Below are 16,972 nucleotides of genomic sequence, written 5' to 3'. Positions count from 1 at the left end.
ACAGAATGGGAAAGACTAGAGATCTCTTCAAGAAAATCAGAGACACCAAGGGAACAGTTCATGCAAAGATGGGCTCAATAAAGGACAGAAATGGTGTGGCCCTAACAGAGGTGGCAAGAATACACAGAAGAACTACACAAAAAAGATCTTCATGACCCGGATAACCACAATGGTGAGATCACCCATCTACAGCCAGACATCCTGGAGTGCAAAGTCAAGTGGGCCTCAGGAAGCATCACTACAAAATTAGTGGATGGAATTCCAGTTGAGCTATTTCAAATCCTAAAAGATGATGCTGTGAAAGTGCTGCACTCAACATATCAGCAAATCTGGAAAACTCAGCAGTGGCCACAGGACTGGAAAAGGTCAGTTTTCATTCCAACCAGAGAAAGGCAATGCCAAAGAATGTTCAAACTACTACACAATTGCACTCATCTCACACGCTAGTAAAGTAATGCTCAAAATTCTTCAAGGTAGGCTTCAACAGTACATGAACCAAGAACTTCCAGATGTTCAAGCTGGATTTAGAAAAGGCAGAGGAACCAGAGATCAAACTGTCAACATTCATTGGATCATCAAAAAAGCAAGAGAGTTCCAGAAAAATGTCTATTTCTGCTTCACTGACTACACCAAAGCCTTTGTCAGTGTGGATCACAACAAACCTGAATATTCTTCACAAGATGGGAATACCAGACCACATGATCTGCCTCCTGAGAAATCTGTATGCAGGCCAAGAAGCAACAGTTAGAACCGGACATGGAACAACAGACTGGTTCCAAATTGGGAAAGGAGTACATCAAGGCTGTATATTGTCACCCTGCTTATTTAACTTATATGTAGAGTACATCATGTGAAATGCCAAACTGGATGAAGCACAAGCTGGAATCAAGACTGCCCGGAGAAATTTCAATAACCTCAGATATGAAGATGACACAACCCTTATGGCAGAACTCAAAGAGGAACTAAAGAGCCTCTTGATTAAAGTGAAAGGACAGTGAAAAACCTGGCTTAAAACTGAACATTCAAAAAACTAAGATCATCACTTCACGGCAAATAGATGGGAAACAATGGAAACAGTGATAGACTATTTTCTTGGGCTCCAAAATCACTGCAGATGGAGACTGCAGCCATGAAATTAAAAGACACTTGGTCCTTGAAAGAAAAGCTATGACCAATCTAGAGAGCAGATTAAAAAGCAGAGACATTACTTTGTCAACGAAGGTCTGGCTGGTCAAAACTATGGTTTTCCCAGTAGTCATGTTCAGATGTGAGAGTTGGACCATAAACAAAGCTCACCCAGTCAGGATGGCTGCTATCCAAAAGTCTACAAGCAATAAATGCTGGAGAGGGTGTGGAGAAAAGAGAACCCTCTTACACTGTTGGTGGGAATGCAAACTAGTACAGCCGCTATGGAAAACAGTGTGGAGTTTTCTTAAAAAACTGAAAATAGAACTGCCATATGACCCAGCAATCCCACTCCTGGGCATACACACTGAGGAAACCAGATCTGAAAGAGACACGTGCACCCCAATGTTCATCACAGCACTGTTTATAATAGCCAGGACATGGAAGCAACCTAGATGCCCATCAGCAGACAAATGGATAAGAAAGCTATGGTACATATACACTATGGAATATTACTCAGCCATTAAAAAGAATTCATTTGAATCAGTTCTAATGAGGTGGATGAAACTGGAGCCTATTATACAGAGTGAAGGAAGCCAGAAAGACAAAAACCAATACAGTATACTAACGCATATATATGGAATTTAGAAAGATAGTGACGATAACCCCATATGCAACACAGAAAAAGAGACACAGATGTACAGAACAGACTTTTGGACTCTATGGGAGAAGGCGAGAGTGGGATGTTTTGAGAGAACAGCATCGAAACATGTATATTATCAAGGGTGAAACAGATCACCAGCCCAGGTTGGATGCATGAGACAAGTGCTTGGGGCTGTTGCACTGTGAAGACCCAGAGGGATGGGGTGGGGAGGGAGGTGGGAGAGGGGATTGGGATGGGGAACACATGTAAATCCATGGCTGATTCATGTCAATGTATGGCAAAAACCACTACAATATTGTAAAGTAACTAGCCTCCAACTAATAAAAATAAATGGGGGAAAAAAACAAAAAACAAACAAACAAAAAAATAAACAAAGCTCAGCGGTGAGGAACTGATGCTTTTGAACTGCGGTGTTGCAGAAGACTCTTGAGAGTCCCTTGGACTGCAAGGAGATCCAACCACTGCATACTAAAGAAAATCAGTCCTGCATATTCATGGACTGATACTGAAGCTGAAGCTCCAACTTTGGCCAACTGATGCAAAGAACTGACTCAGTGGAAAAGGCTCTGATACTGGGAAAGACTGAACACAGGAGAAGGGGATGACAGAGGATGAGATGGTTGGATGGCATCACCGACTGGATGGACAGTAGTTTGAGCAAGCTCCTGGAGCTGGTGATGGACTGGAGCTGGGAGGCCTGGCAATGCTGCAGTCCATGGGGTCGCAGAGCCGGACAGGACTGAGCAACTGAACTAACTGGTAGGAGACTAAGGAAGCAGACGAAGAGGCAAACAACTAATGTACAAACGGAGTGAAAATAAAACCTACATCCTGAAGACATTGTGCGTCTCTATTTGTCCAGGTTTGTAACAGCCATGGTGCTTTTCGCACACATTATCTTACTGTTCCCCAGCTCTCTGATGACACATCCTCTAGTTCGATAGTGCGTGCGGAAAGCACTGTGGATGTTAGAAACCTGGACACAGTTCAAAAGCATCAACTCTTCGGCACTGAGCTTTCTTTATGGTCCCTTGACTGGCATCATCAGGCATCAAAAGGAACTTGTTAGAAATGCACATTCTTGGATTCCACACCGATGGGATTTCAGATGAGTTTCAGCAGCGTGTTTTAACAAATCCTCCAGCGCATCTGATGAACTCCAAGTTCCCACAATCGTCATACTCAGGAGGGAACTACGGAGACCACTGCAAGGATGGCGGCCGCCGTCGGAGGACCAAACTTCCTTCTGACCCCTACCTGGATTGCCCTCGCTCCTAGCAGGGGTAGTACACGACCCCACCCAGCCACCACCGCGGAGCACCGTTGCCCCGCTTCGGACTTAGCCCGTGCAGGGTCTTTCCAACTTCAGCCGGAGTACAGGCCAGAAAAGGACTACTCACTAAACTCCGCTTCCACCCACGAATGTCCTGGGCGTCCCCAGCCTTCCGGCTTCAACTTCCGGCGCAGGGGGGAGGGTGTGGGAGGGGGAGTGGGTGCACGGGTCGGTGCGGAAGGGACTCGGAACGGACGTATCCAACTTCCTCGGCACCGGCGGGGGTGGTGGGGGATATTCATTCTCCCAACCCTCTCCAGGTGCTAACTAAGAGGCCGGAGGAGACGGCGGTGGAAGAAAGATGGCCTAGTGTAGTCTAAGTGTCCGGGAAATCGGCAACCCAATAAAAGAATAATCTTTGAAAATCACGCTCGCTTCCTTTCCCACCCCAGGCCGCTGAGCCGCGATCCAGGAGGGGTGGAGAAGGGTGGGTAGGACACCGGAGGAAGAAATCTCGCGATATGAGACCGGCCGGGGCGGGGGTGGCACCTCTTCCCTCCTCCTCCCCCTCGCGTTAGTTCCGGTAGCAGAGGAGACACCGCCGCAGTTGCTGCCACCTCCGGGGTTTCTGGCTCTTTTCTCATCGCCTTAAATTCGGTGAGTCCCGGGGCTTGCTCATCTTGGGCTGAGACTGCGGCCCCTAGTCGCTGGGTAGAGGGTGAGGGAGGCGGTGGGTCCTGTGCGGCCCGATCTGGATGGGCCCGGGCGGAGGCCGCCGCATGAAGCCGGCCCAGATCTCGGGCTCGGATTCGGGGGTCTGAGCGGCTGCTTCAGCGGGGAGATCGAGAGGCGGCTGCCCGGGCCAGAACGCGGGGCACAAATGTGCCCCGCGGCTCCACGGACGGAGGCAGTGGGCGAGGCAGGCCCTCGTCCAGCCCTGCCCGGCCTGGGTAACAAAGCCGCCGCGGCCTCTGTTGGGTGATGTACGCGTGGGGGGTTCCGGCGGGCGGGGCGGAGGGGCCGCCACCACCACTGCGGCCGCCTCCACCGCCGCTGCTTTCGCTGGAGGGCGGGCGGATGTACGGGGCGGCGGGGCCCCCGGCGCGAAGCGCCTCGGCGCCTTTGGTCCGCTCGTTGCGGCGGCCGCCACCGCCGACCACGGGGTCAGTGGAGAAGGGGCTGCGGGCGAGGAGCAGCCCTTGGGCGGGGGTGGGTTATCCGTCGCTGGGCCGGAGGCCGGGGAAGGGTTGAATGGGGAGACACGTGCCCGGGCAGGAGGCTTGCCTTGTAAGGCAAGGAGGAGGCTAGGCCCTCTCTCAGCCCCTTTTTGCCGGCTGGAGTGGTGCAAGCGACCGCTACGGTCCGGTCACGACTTGAGGGTAGGGTGCTTCTGCCCTCGGATGAAGGGATTAGCCTTCTGATAGCGTCTTTAAATTGACATACATGTTTTGGATACCTCCTGATTACGGTGGTCGTTTCTGTTAGCCCTCTGTGGTGCTCAGAGTAGTGGAAGATGCAGGCGAATTTAAACAGGAACGAGGAGGAGACCGTGCTTATGATGGGTGATTTGCCACTAGGCGCAGTGGCGCTGTGAAGTCATTTAAAAGTGGCCATCACATTTCATCTTTAAAGAGTATTTTGTAGGGAGAAATGCAGGTTTTGAACTTACATTTAATCAAGCAAAGGTAATTCTTTGTGCCCGTCCCAGGTCTATTGCTAGGCTGAAAGTGTATGTTCTACGTAGTTTATCCGTGACTAGGCCAAGGTTTGATGCTTTGTTTTTAAATGGATGTTTATGGCACTGATATTTTTAAGGCATTATTTTCCCCCTTTAGGGTGTCTTTTATGAATAATCAAAAGCAGCAAAAGCCAACGCTATCAGGCCAGCGTTTTAAAACCAGAAAAAGAGGTAAATATTTATATTCTAATAATATCTTCTTTTCAGACCTCCAGAATAACTTGTATTTTGGTTCCTCTGGCAGGCTATTGCTTATTATTAAAACTTAAAGGGAAAGTACCAGAAAGGAGCTTGAATTTGTAGTTGACTGCCATTTCAGATATACCCTTACTGTTTCTACTGCCTTTAAGATTTGTGATATCAACATAGGTACATCTAAGCAGGCTAGTGAATGGTCTTTATTGTGAACATACAGTGACTCTAAACAGAAAAAAAAGTATGGACTTCAGGGCTTGATTTTCACTTGCCAAATTTCATTTAAGCAAGATTTTGCTTGCGAGAAAAGGTTAATTTATAAAAGGAGAACTCCTAATGTGATTACTAGTTTCATCCAAGCTATGTGAACATTTGTGAGAGAAAAATCAGACTTTAACCCATGGAAGTTAATTATGGAACAGAGTTCACATTGCACTGTGTTTTGAAACTATTTCCTCACAGACTTAGTTTAAAAAAAAACAACACAAGAATTGCATTAACTGCTTGTGTTTTATTAGATACTTTGGTGAGTGTTAAATACTGTAGCAAGACACTGCACTCATGATACAAAGTTAAATGAGATGTGGTCTCAGATGTATTTTGTATTAGCTTTAGTGTTTTACCCCTAAACTTTTCAATGTTATTGCTCAAAAGTACATATTGACGTTATCTTACAGGAAACTTTTAGGAAATAAAGAACTGGATTGGCTACTGGTTATAAATTATGTTTTTCAACCCTGAGTGGCAGACTCTTTGAGATGTATATTAGAGAATCTTTTTATAATCTCTCATTGTAGCCTGCCCCCTTACAGCAGGGAACAAGGAGTGTTTTGATTCTAGTCTTTGAAGATTCATTACAATTTAAGCCAGTAAATTTTCTCAAGAGGAATAGTTGGGAACCAGAACAATTCTATAATGGAAAAATCTATATATATTATCTGGTATAATACATTATCAAGTAGTTTTAACATTGTTGTTAGTATCAGGAAGATATGTCACTTCCCCAGATTGAGATTACTCATGGTGTCTTCGTTCTTGTTAATTGGATCCTGATTTGCCTGGGACTGAATAGAGTTCCCAGGACATAGACCTTTCAGTGCTGCAAACAAGAAGAGTCCTAGGCAAACAAAAGGGTTGGTCATCCTAGTGCTGTGTAGAAATTAAGACATCATCTAACCTAGATAGGGAAATCAAACCCTGCCCTGGAGTGTATGACAGCCGCACAGTAAAGGCTAGGTATATACCCAGGCACTGTTTAGAGTGCTTTTTATTTTAGTTATGTCATTTAATATTCAGAACAACTTCATGAGATGGATCCTACTCTTAATCATCATTTACCTCAGGAACATTCAGACATGAAGAAAGCACTGAGTTGCTCAACTTCAGATAGCTAAGTGCAGATCTCGGTTTAAATCAGGCAGTTTAAATCCAGAGCCCCTACTCATAACTGCTCCATGTCCTGTATTGGATACTCAAAAAATGTACTTTCTAAAAATTACCTTAATAAGTATTAGAGTGATTTTTCTTTTTTTTTTTTTCCTTTTTAAGTAGAAAGTGTTACGGTCATTTAAAGGAAATCAAGAGGTGTCCCGTACTTGGACAAAATTTCACTCAGGAATAAAGTTTACCTGAGGTATAGAAGATATCCTGAATTTCACACTTTTCCAGGTGGAAATTGTCTCCTAGCAGTAGGAACACCCCAGCTCATTTAGGTCACTTAGGAGACCTGCATGAAAAAATAAGAGAGAAGCCATACACTTCTTGTGATAGGCAGTCCTGCCTTGCACTCACAGAGGTGCAACTTGGAAAGGATGTGTTTAGTCTCCTGTCTGTTTGCTTGTGTTACAGGTCTTAGGCAATTAAGTAGCATTTGTTTTTCCCAGGTATTGAAATAAGTGAAATTGTAATGAAGGTGGTTAACTTACTCAGTAGTTACAGCTTCATAAGGCAGTGGTTTCATGCCCTTTTAAAATGTAATGTTTTGGGGTTTTCCCTCCAGATGAAAAAGAGAGGTTTGACCCTACTCAGTTTCAAGACTGCATTATTCAAGGCTTAACTGAAACTGGTACTGATTTGGAAGCAGTAGCAAAGTTTCTTGATGCTTCTGGAGCAAAACTTGATTACCGACGATATGCAGAAACACTCTTTGACATTCTGGTGGCTGGCGGAATGCTGGGTAAGTGTCTGAGTCTTGTGGGAAGTGTGTTGTATGGGGATTATGTAAAACCCAGCATCTGAACTGTTTGACAGACCTATCAAATCAGGATGGCTTTGTTTCTGTTTGTTTTCTTTTTTTTACCCCCTTAGGATTTTCACTTTTTCCTTCTCAAATTATAGTAAACTTGCAGCTCACCTTGCTCTGTATAACTTTATATTTGAAATCCATGACAGAACCATAACATTTGGGGAAGACTTTTCAGTCTGATACATAAGTCCCAAAACATCTCTCATCGGTGATTTTTCCAACTTGTGTTTGCACACTCTCAGTTAATGAAGAAATCCATATCTCTTTTTCTGTCTTACCAAATACTTTATATAGACAACCCTCCATATCCAAGGTTCCACATCCATGGAGTCAACCCAACTGTGGATCAAAAATTTTCCAGGGAGGGGAGGAGTAGAAAGTTCCAAAAAGCAAAACTTGGATTTTCCGTATACAGAAACTATTTTTTAGCATTTATGTTGTATTTGATATTATGTACAGTCTAGAGACCATTAAAATATACAGAAGGATAAATGCAGATTGTATACAGATACTATGCCCCTGGTAACCCCGGTTCAATTCCTGGGTTGGGGAGATCCCTGGAGAAGGGATAGCTACCCACTCCAGTATTCATGGGCTTCCCTGGTGGCTCGGGTAGTAAAGAATCTGCCTGCAATGCGGGAGACCTGGGTTTGATCCCTGAGTTGGGAAGGTCCCCTGGAGGAGGGCATGGCAACCCACTTCAGTATTCTGGCCTGGAGAGTCCCCAAGGACAGACGAGCCTGGCAGGTTACAGTCAGTTGGTTCACAGAGTCGGACACAACTGAGTGACTAAGCACACACGTTCTCTTTTATATAAGGGACTTGAGTATTGACAGATTTTCCACCAGAGCCCTGGAGCCAGTTCAGGACAGTGCTATACCTGAGTCCATGGGGTGGCAGAGTTGGACACAACTTAGCAATTGAACAAGTAACTGAAGACTAATTCTGCATTCTTCTATGTATTAGCCACTAGCTAATTATCAATCACTTAGAATGTGCCTAGTACAAATTGAGAGGTTAAAAAACACTTTGGATTTTGAAGACAGTGTTAAATAGAATAAGACATCTCAATAATACTTTGAATACTAAAATGTTAATATTTTTGATGTGTTGAATTAAAGTATATCAAAATTAATTTCACTTCTTATTTTTAATGTGGCTGCTAGGAGATTTAGAATTAATTATGTGGCTCACATTATATTTCTACTCATAGCCCTGCTAATTTACTCCTGCCTTCACTCTCAGCAGCTTAGATATCTTAACAGAATGTGCTACTTAGTTACATATCCTCAATTGATGCTGGTAATTTCATTTCCATGGCTCCCTAAAGTATTCCACAATGTTTCCACAGTAACATTGTATTGAACCTCACACCAGGCTGCTGGATTGAGAACTCTTATTTGTGTACATGCAGAATGGAGGCTTAGAGAGGCTTCCATAGCTTGCATGTAGTCAAACAGTTGCTCAGTGGTGGAACTGTGAAATCAGAAAGAAAGATTGAAAGAATTACTAATTTTAAATGAATGTCATTGCAATTTTTTTGTAAAATATACTTTAGCCCCAGGTGGTACACTGGCAGATGACATGATGCGTACAGATGTCTGTGTGTTTGCAGCACAAGAAGACCTAGAGACCATGCAAGCATTTGCTCAGGTAAATTAAACTTTACGCAATTCAGTTAGCTGTTGTCCATCTGGCTGATGTTTAAGGAATAGTCTGCCTTTGTTTTTTTGAATAGTCTGCTTTTAAGAGGTTGGTGGTAGAAGGTTGAAGGTATTTGAGCTGAAAGTTTAGAGGTGTTCTTGGTGTACAGAATGATGTGGAAACTTAAAAATGCATTGAAGAAAACAAAAATAGAAAAAAAATTGAATTACTTTTCCTTTACTTGTTTTTCTAGAATTAATCCATTTTTTAAGGAAAAAAGTCAAGCTGAAAAAGGAAAATCAGTTCCCTGTCATGATTTTCATCATTAAATTATTCTACATATAGCTTTTTAAAGGTGAATGAGTTATAGGCAGATTAGCTTCTTTATCAGTTTGAAAGTTCATACAAGTGAAAAAAAAAAAAAGTTCATACAAGTGCATCTAACCTAGGGGTTGTTGTCTTTGTCATTCAGAAAGTAGAACTATATTTTATGATCTTTTGTTAATATCCTACAGGTAGGTAAATGACTTGTATTTGAGCAGTAATTAATTTGTACTTTGATACTTTGGCAATAAAAGTCTATCGGGGCTGGTGATTAAAGTGTTAACATTATTGGTATATTGTAGGATTTCGGAACGGACAGGATTTCTTAAGCTGATTAAATATCTAATGAAAGGTTCATTCCTTTGCTGTTCTAGAGATACTGTAGAGAGGTCTTAGTTTCCCTGATTTAGATCTTTTGGGTATCTGACATTTTTACACATGAAGTTATTCAGTTCCTTTATTAATTCTTACAGGTTTTTAACAAGTTAATCAGGCGCTACAAATACCTGGAGAAAGGTTTTGAAGATGAAGTTAAAAAGGTATGAGCAGCAATATCCTTTGTGGAAAACAAAAGGTTGGGGCCAAAGAAGGGAATGTTAAATCCTAATTCTGCCATGGATTTGAGATAATTTTAGATATTTAAGTGGGCTGTCTTTGAACTGAAGTTCGGAGCATATCATGTAGTTTAATTTGCTGTACACTGTTTCTTAGTTCTATGTTCAAGTGGCAAAGGAGTAAAAATCCAAGTGGAGTTTGTTCAAAAGTCAGAGTAACAGATCAGAGCTAAATACCTTGACAAAGAGAAATTTACCATGCTTGCTCTTAGAGTCAGATAGTGTACATATCAGTGCACAGAAAAGTTGGTAAAGTTAATATTAACTCATTCAATACTCAAAAGCCCTGTGAAGCAAGTTTTATTTTACACATTTACATGTGGACAAGAGGAGACTGTGCCAGAGGTTAAGTGTCTTGCCTAAGATTATTTAGCTAGTGAGTATTATAACTGAGATACAAACTTGAGTGGTTAGACCTCAGAGCCCATAGTTTTAACCAATATAATATGCTTTACTGCTTCTCTTTATATAATACAGTTGCTCTTTTAACCCTTGACTATTTGCTTTTATAGCTGCTGCTGTTCTTAAAGGGTTTTTCAGAGTCGGAAAGGAACAAGCTGGCTATGTTGACTGGTGTTCTTCTGGCTAATGGAACACTTAATGCATCCATTCTTAATAGCCTTTACAATGAGAATTTGGTTAAAGAAGGTAATCAACCTTTCATAAATGGGTAAAGATGAACTGATACAAAAGTTAGGATATAGTTTGTGTAGATTTCACCTGTGTGATACTGATAGAACTAGTGTCCTTGAATATAATTGGTTCATTTCAATTCAGTCATTTAATGTATAACTTTAGCATTTAGACACACACCAAATATCCAGGGTCTAGACAAAATGTGATTGATTGTAAAGTAAAAATAGAAATGCTGTGGAAACCCAGAGAGGTTAATTCCAATTGAGAAACTTGGGAACATTTTAACTGCTTTGATTACTGAGTATTTAACATGCCTTAATGTAATTCTCAGAACAACCCTGTCAAGTGTAAGAATTGTCACTTTCATTTTACACATCAGAAAAATCTAACTTGACTAACAGTACACAACTAACACGTGGTAGAAGAGAGAAATTGGAATGGGTTGGTAAACAGTGGAAGAGGGAAGTTTGGGGGTAGGTTTGGGGATAAAGTGAATAATCCTGTGTGCTGGACCTTCAGAGGGAGGAAATGGGGAGATAAAGTCATTGAAATCCAAGAAGGTACTTCTGTTAAATAAGCTCTGTTTTTCTACAGGGGTTTCAGCAGCTTTTGCTGTAAAGCTCTTTAAATCATGGATAAATGAAAAAGATATCAATGCAGTAGCTGCAAGTCTTCGGAAAGTGAGCATGGATAACAGACTGATGGTTTGTGACTTTTCATTCTTCCTTTCTTGACAACACTTAAGGAAAATGTGACAGACAGCTTTCCCATTTTTAATCTGTGAGAAGAGGGAAAGTGTTTTTCTTGAATGATTTGAAGACCATTTAACAAGATTAAATTTTCATTTCAGGAACTTTTTCCTGCCAATAAACAAAGCGTTGAACACTTCACAAAGTATTTTACTGAGGCAGGCTTGAAAGAGCTTTCAGAATATGTTCGGAATCAGCAAACCATAGGAGCTCGTAAGGAACTCCAGAAAGAACTTCAAGAACAGATGTCCCGTGGTGATCCATTTAAGGATGTAAGTATTTCACCAGAGTGAGTTTTAATAATAGCTGAGAATGTTATGCTGGGGCTTTGCCTCAGTCTTTTTCATATTTGGTGCCTTACATGTGCCCTGAAATCCTAATAGTTGGGGATTTTGTAAGGTGCAGGCCAATAGACAGACCTTTCTATTTTCATCGTGGGCTTTTCTTAGGTAGTTTGCCTGTGTGTAACATAAGGTTTAGAAGTAGAAGTCTCTACCTTCTAGTTTTAAAAGTTGTGTGGTTGTATGTGGTCTCCTGGTCATTGCTAGTTGCATGGAAAAGTCTTTATGCTTTTTGTAAGTTTGATATGTATAGTATCAAACTTAGTTCTGTACTAAATATCAAACTTACTTCTGTATGATAATTGGATTCTTTTGCAGATAATTTTGTATGTCAAGGAAGAAATGAAAAAAAACAACATCCCAGAACCCGTTGTCATTGGAATAGTGTGGTCCAGCGTAATGAGCACTGTGGAATGGAACAAAAAAGAGGAGCTTGTAGCAGAGCAAGCCATCAAGCACTTGAAGGTATTAGAATTGTGCCTGATAAAACCTTGCTTTTGTTAAGTGGGGATAAGTGCACTGTCCGTGTACTTTTCCAAAAGGATTTCTCATATCCTATGGTTTCTGGGGTAAGCCACCAGTAAGTAGACAAATAACATTAAATATTGGTGATAACCTTTTCAAAAGTCTTAACTTGGGCTTTCTATTACCTACAGGATAAAAACAAACTCATGTTAAAAGTAGCTTAAACCTGTAATTTGGTGTTTGCTTTTGAAAGAATATTGAAAAATAGGATTCTTTTTTCCCTTTAAAATATTAAGATTGTAGTCACAGTTATCTGGAATCCTTGGTTTAATATTGCCTCTTTGATTTAAATGCGTAAGAGATTGTTCTGCCTTTTTTGTTTGTTTGTTTTAAAAAAAAACTTCCACTAAATAGAATATATAGTGATTGTAAAAGATGAGTTGTATTCTGTCTTAGAAGTTTGTACTGAATGTACAAATTCACTACATTCAGTATAAATTCATTGTACTGAATGACTAAATCTTTTCTCCTTTCCCTTTAAAAGCAATACAGCCCTCTACTTGCTGCCTTTACAACTCAAGGTCAGTCTGAGCTGACTCTGTTACTGAAGATTCAGGAGTACTGCTATGACAACATTCATTTCATGAAAGCCTTCCAGAAAATAGTGGTGCTTTTTTATAAAGGTAATTTAAATTTTGAATTTTGTTAATATATTTATTGCAAAACCCAGAAAACTCAAAATAATTCTGAGTAGTTCTCTGAACATCAGCACCCTAAAGTATTTCACTCTAATCACAGGGCCAAGTTGTCTCTGATATAATTGGGTACGGTTTTAGTGCGTTATCATTGAAACATCTCTGAAGCCTTCTTGATGAGCCTCAGACTTCACCTGCTGTATTCTACCAGTCCTCTTCCCCAGACAGATGATTTTCTTGGTTCCTGTATTTTAAACCTAGAGGCCTACCTGCATCCCCAGATTTTTTTTAAGCACCCTGTGCTTTGGTGATTATCAACTTGTGGTTAGATTTCTTTAAAGTATCTATACTCCCACTTACTTCCTCCAGATTATTTAGAAGTAAGTCTTTAAAGTCCTCATTTAATTCTGGAAAAGTTGATAAATAACTTTTAATTTTATCAGTAAAACACTGGACTTTTTTTTTTTTTTTCATTTATTTTTATTAGTTGGAGGCTAATTACCTCACAGCATTGCAGTGGGTTTTGTCATACATTGACATGAATCAGCCATGAAGTTACATGTATTCCCCATCCCGAAACCCCCGCCCACCTCCCTCTCCACCCGATTCCTCTGGGTCTTCCCAGTGCACCAGGCCCGAGCACTTGTCTCATGCATCCCACCTGGGCTGGTGATCTGTTTCACTATAGATAATATACATGCTATTCTCTCGAAACATCCCACCCTCGCCTTCTCCCACAGAGTCCAAAAGTCTGTTCTGTACATCTGTGTCTCTTTTTCTGTGTTGCATATAGGGTTATCATTACCATCTTTCTAAATTGCATATATATGTGTTAGTATGCTGTAATGTTATCTTTCTGGCTTACTTCACTCTGTATAATGGGCTCCAGTTTCATCCATCTCATTAGAACTGATTCAAATGAATTCTTTTTAATGGCTGAGTAATATTCCATGGTGTATATGTACCACAGCTTCCTTATCCATTCATCTGCTGATGGGCATCTAGGTTGCTTCCATGTCCTGGCTATTATAAACAGTGCTGCGATGAACATTGGGGTGCACGTGTCTCTTTCAGATCTGGTTTCCTCAGAAAACACTGGACTTTTAAGGAACATCACAGTACCACATGTAAAATAATTTTTTAATTATCTATCAAATATCCCTAATCATTTATCACAAGATTTCTCAACCTTGACCCTACTGTTTTGGGCCAGAAAACTGTTTTGTAGATGACTGTCCCGTGCATTATAGTGTTTAACAGCATCCCTGGCATCAGCCAACAGGTACCAGCAGCACATCTCCCCAGTGTGACAACCAGCAGTGTGTGTAAACATTGTCTGATGTCCCCAGGGGATCAGGTTGTCTTCCGTTGAGAGAATCACTCTACAAGTTGATAAAAAGTTTCTTAGTATATGGTTCTCATTTCATCTATTCTCATTTCATCTTTTCTACTTTTCTTTAAAATATTAATTTGTTGAAGAAACTAGTTGAGTGTTGAATACAGATTTATTTTGTAAGCAACAAAAATAATTGGTTTTACTCCACATTTCAGTAAAAATAAAAACGCTATGAAGGCATATGCACCTCAGGGAGTGTCTAACTCTGCCTTAGTTACGGGAGTACTATATGAGAACTCCACAGATGTAAAGGTTGCTCTCTTCTTTACAGCTGAAGTTCTGAGTGAAGAACCCATTCTAAAGTGGTATAAAGATGCACACGTTGCCAAGGGGAAGAGTGTCTTCCTTGAGCAAATGAAAAAGTTTGTAGAGTGGCTCAAAAATGCTGAGGAAGGTAAGTCTTTTCATTTGTGCAGTCTGTTTGGTAAAGCCTGAGAACTTACTTTAATGTGGACAAGAATATGTCCATACATGTCGTCTTTCATGCAGATACCATTTTGTACCTAAGGTACAGATTTTTGTTCATTCATGACACACCTCCAAAAACTCATTTACTTTAAGGCAGCGGAGAAAAACTAGACTTCAGGTATTTTGATGCCTTGGCCATAATACTAACATTCTTAGGAAAATTGAAAATTCTGAGAATATGTGTATTAGTCAGTCACTCGTGTCCGACTCTGGAACCTCATGGGCTGTGGCCTCCCAGACTCCTGTCCATGGAGTTCTCCAGACAAGGATACTGGAGTGGGTTGCCGTGCCCTCCAGGGGAGTCTCCCCAACCCCGGGACTGAAACCAGGTCTCCTGCAGTGCAGATTTCTTTACCATCTGAGCCACCAGGGAAGTTCAAATACTTAAGAATTTTAAGATTTACAGATGCATACTTTTTGATATCCTCGTCATATGAGTAGATCATTATTAATAAAAATTTTTAAGTAAAGTTATAAATGGAACTTTTACTTTTTGATATCATGTAATGCTTGATTGCACTTTTCCCCTTTTCTAGAATCTGAGTCTGAAGCTGAAGAAGGTGACTGAATTTTGAAACTACACCCTCAGTAAAGCAAACAGGAGTTGTAGATAAAATGTCATGTCTCATGTGTCCTGGTTCTTACATCTTCCTACCTCCCTATATCAAGCATGATATAAGGGCTTTCATGGCAAATTTTATTTTAACTGTTTCTATGGTTACTGGAAATGTTGGATTTAGTTTCTAAAACCATGTTTTAAGTAGCTACAGGAGCTATAGATTTGAATCTGATGTTGCATTAGTCTTTTCAGTTATCTTCTACCTCCTGTATTTTCTACTGTAATAATGTAATTTAAGGCCTTCCACAATGAACAGTTCACTTTATTCCCTGGGTTTTCTATATAAACAGTTTTCAAGATATGATTTGGTTAAAAATAATTTGTTATAAAAATTCTGTTTGCAAATTAAACTGTAAAAGTATCCAGTGTCTCAGAAGGCAATGATTTGTGTGATAATTTGATATGCCCAAAGCCCTGCTCATCAATGAAAACTCAAGAATCTTGAGTATTTGGACCATTGCTTCCATGTTAACATTTTCTTGGCATTTTTAGCCCCAGATGTACTTGAGCTCAATTGTCTGCTCTCTGATTTTTATTCCCTAAAATGAAGCCATGGGGAACAAACTTGAAAGTGGGGTATTTGGGAAATTATATGTGACAACGGTAGTGGGAAGAAAAAAATGGAGCTTTTTCCCATTGAGAAACTTCTGCATTCAGTTTGTTTCTTTCCACACAAAACAAATGAATATTCTTTCCACAAAACCATTTTCAAATATACCTTGGAAAAAGCCTTGTCACTTAAAGTGTTTTACACTTATCCTGCACTTAGATTCGTGAGAAAGGACTAAAAATAGTGCGAGTAAAGCAAATGACTGTACTAAACCCAGAAAATTGTTGAAAGAAAAATGATCAGCATGTTCTGATTGGGACTGCAAATATAACTCAATATTGCCTGTTGGCTTTGCATATTTGTTGTAAAGAGTAAAGTGCAGTGATAATGATGTATTCCTACTTGGTCATAGTGGACCAGCTTCATTCTCTTCACAGGTTCATTTATGACTCAATTATCTGGCTATTAACTTAACCTAGTTGCCAGTTTTTTAAATTGCCATGAGCCAAATATCTCTTCTATACAGTTGATCCATTTATTTTAGTGGCTGCCTTTTTAATTTCCATCTTTTCTTGCTGCTACCTGTCTTTATATGTAGTCATTAGAAAACAAAGTATGGTCACGCTTTTTGCTGCAAAGATTTCATGTTGAAAGTGAACACTTCGAAAGTTTTTTGACTGATGAAAGAAACGAGCTTGGAATAATGCCACGAGAGACTTGAGTGGGAATTGCCTTTTTCAAAGGTGCCATTCTTATGAGCCAAGAATTTGTGTTTAGAAGTTTATCTTGAGGGAATAACATGTAATATAGTTTGAAATAAAGGTATAACCTTATGAAGAAAAGCATTATAATTGATACCATTGTGAAGGGGGTGAAATTGTTAAATGAATGACTTTTGATAAAGCTTTCATGCACAGGCAAAATGTATTCACTAGGTTTCTACATAGTGATCTGCTTTTACTTTGTAATTTGTAGTCCTCAAAAGACTTTTTTTAAAAAATAAAGTCTATCCTTACACTTAGGTTTATATAGGTCAGTCTTCTTTTTTTTTTTTTTTTTTTAATTTTTTTTTGTAAATTCCATGCTGATGCCTAGTGGTAACTATGTTATGCGTCAGATATATCTACTGTGTAAGCATTAAATAATCGCTCTTTTCATCCTTATGACTCCCAACTTCACAGAATTCTGATGTAGCAGAAATTACATTAACATTTCTACAACCAAACCATTG

At 40.3% G+C, this 16,972-nt stretch overlaps 1 protein-coding gene across 2 annotated transcripts; it reads left to right on the top strand.

Moving 5' to 3' along the window:
• Nucleotides 1–3,562: 3,562 nt before the first annotated feature.
• On the top strand, nucleotides 3,563–16,762 carry BZW1 (basic leucine zipper and W2 domains 1). Of its 2 annotated transcripts, XM_043910433.1 has the most exons (12): nucleotides 3,563–3,719; nucleotides 4,898–4,971; nucleotides 6,995–7,171; nucleotides 8,799–8,893; nucleotides 9,682–9,747; nucleotides 10,335–10,470; nucleotides 11,053–11,162; nucleotides 11,309–11,479; nucleotides 11,867–12,013; nucleotides 12,558–12,696; nucleotides 14,376–14,498; nucleotides 15,109–16,762. In XM_043910433.1, the coding sequence occupies exons 2-12, from the start codon at nucleotides 4,908–4,910 to the stop codon at nucleotides 15,138–15,140; spliced, it is 1,260 nt and encodes a 419-aa protein (XP_043766368.1). In that variant the 5' UTR covers nucleotides 3,563–3,719; nucleotides 4,898–4,907; the 3' UTR covers nucleotides 15,141–16,762. The 2 variants fall into 2 exon arrangements, with proteins under 2 accessions (XP_043766368.1, XP_043766369.1); XM_043910434.1 differs by lacking the exons at nucleotides 3,563–3,719; nucleotides 4,898–4,971; nucleotides 8,799–8,893 and having other exon boundaries at nucleotides 7,094–7,177.
• The last annotated feature ends 210 nt before the right edge of the window (nucleotides 16,763–16,972 follow it).

The sequence above is a fragment of the Cervus elaphus genome, chromosome 8 (assembly GCF_910594005.1).
Source record: "Cervus elaphus chromosome 8, mCerEla1.1, whole genome shotgun sequence".
Lineage (NCBI taxonomy): Eukaryota > Metazoa > Chordata > Mammalia > Artiodactyla > Cervidae > Cervus > Cervus elaphus.
The sequence above is the reverse complement of the archived record's forward strand: the minus strand, read 5'-3'. Positions and strand labels throughout refer to the sequence as shown.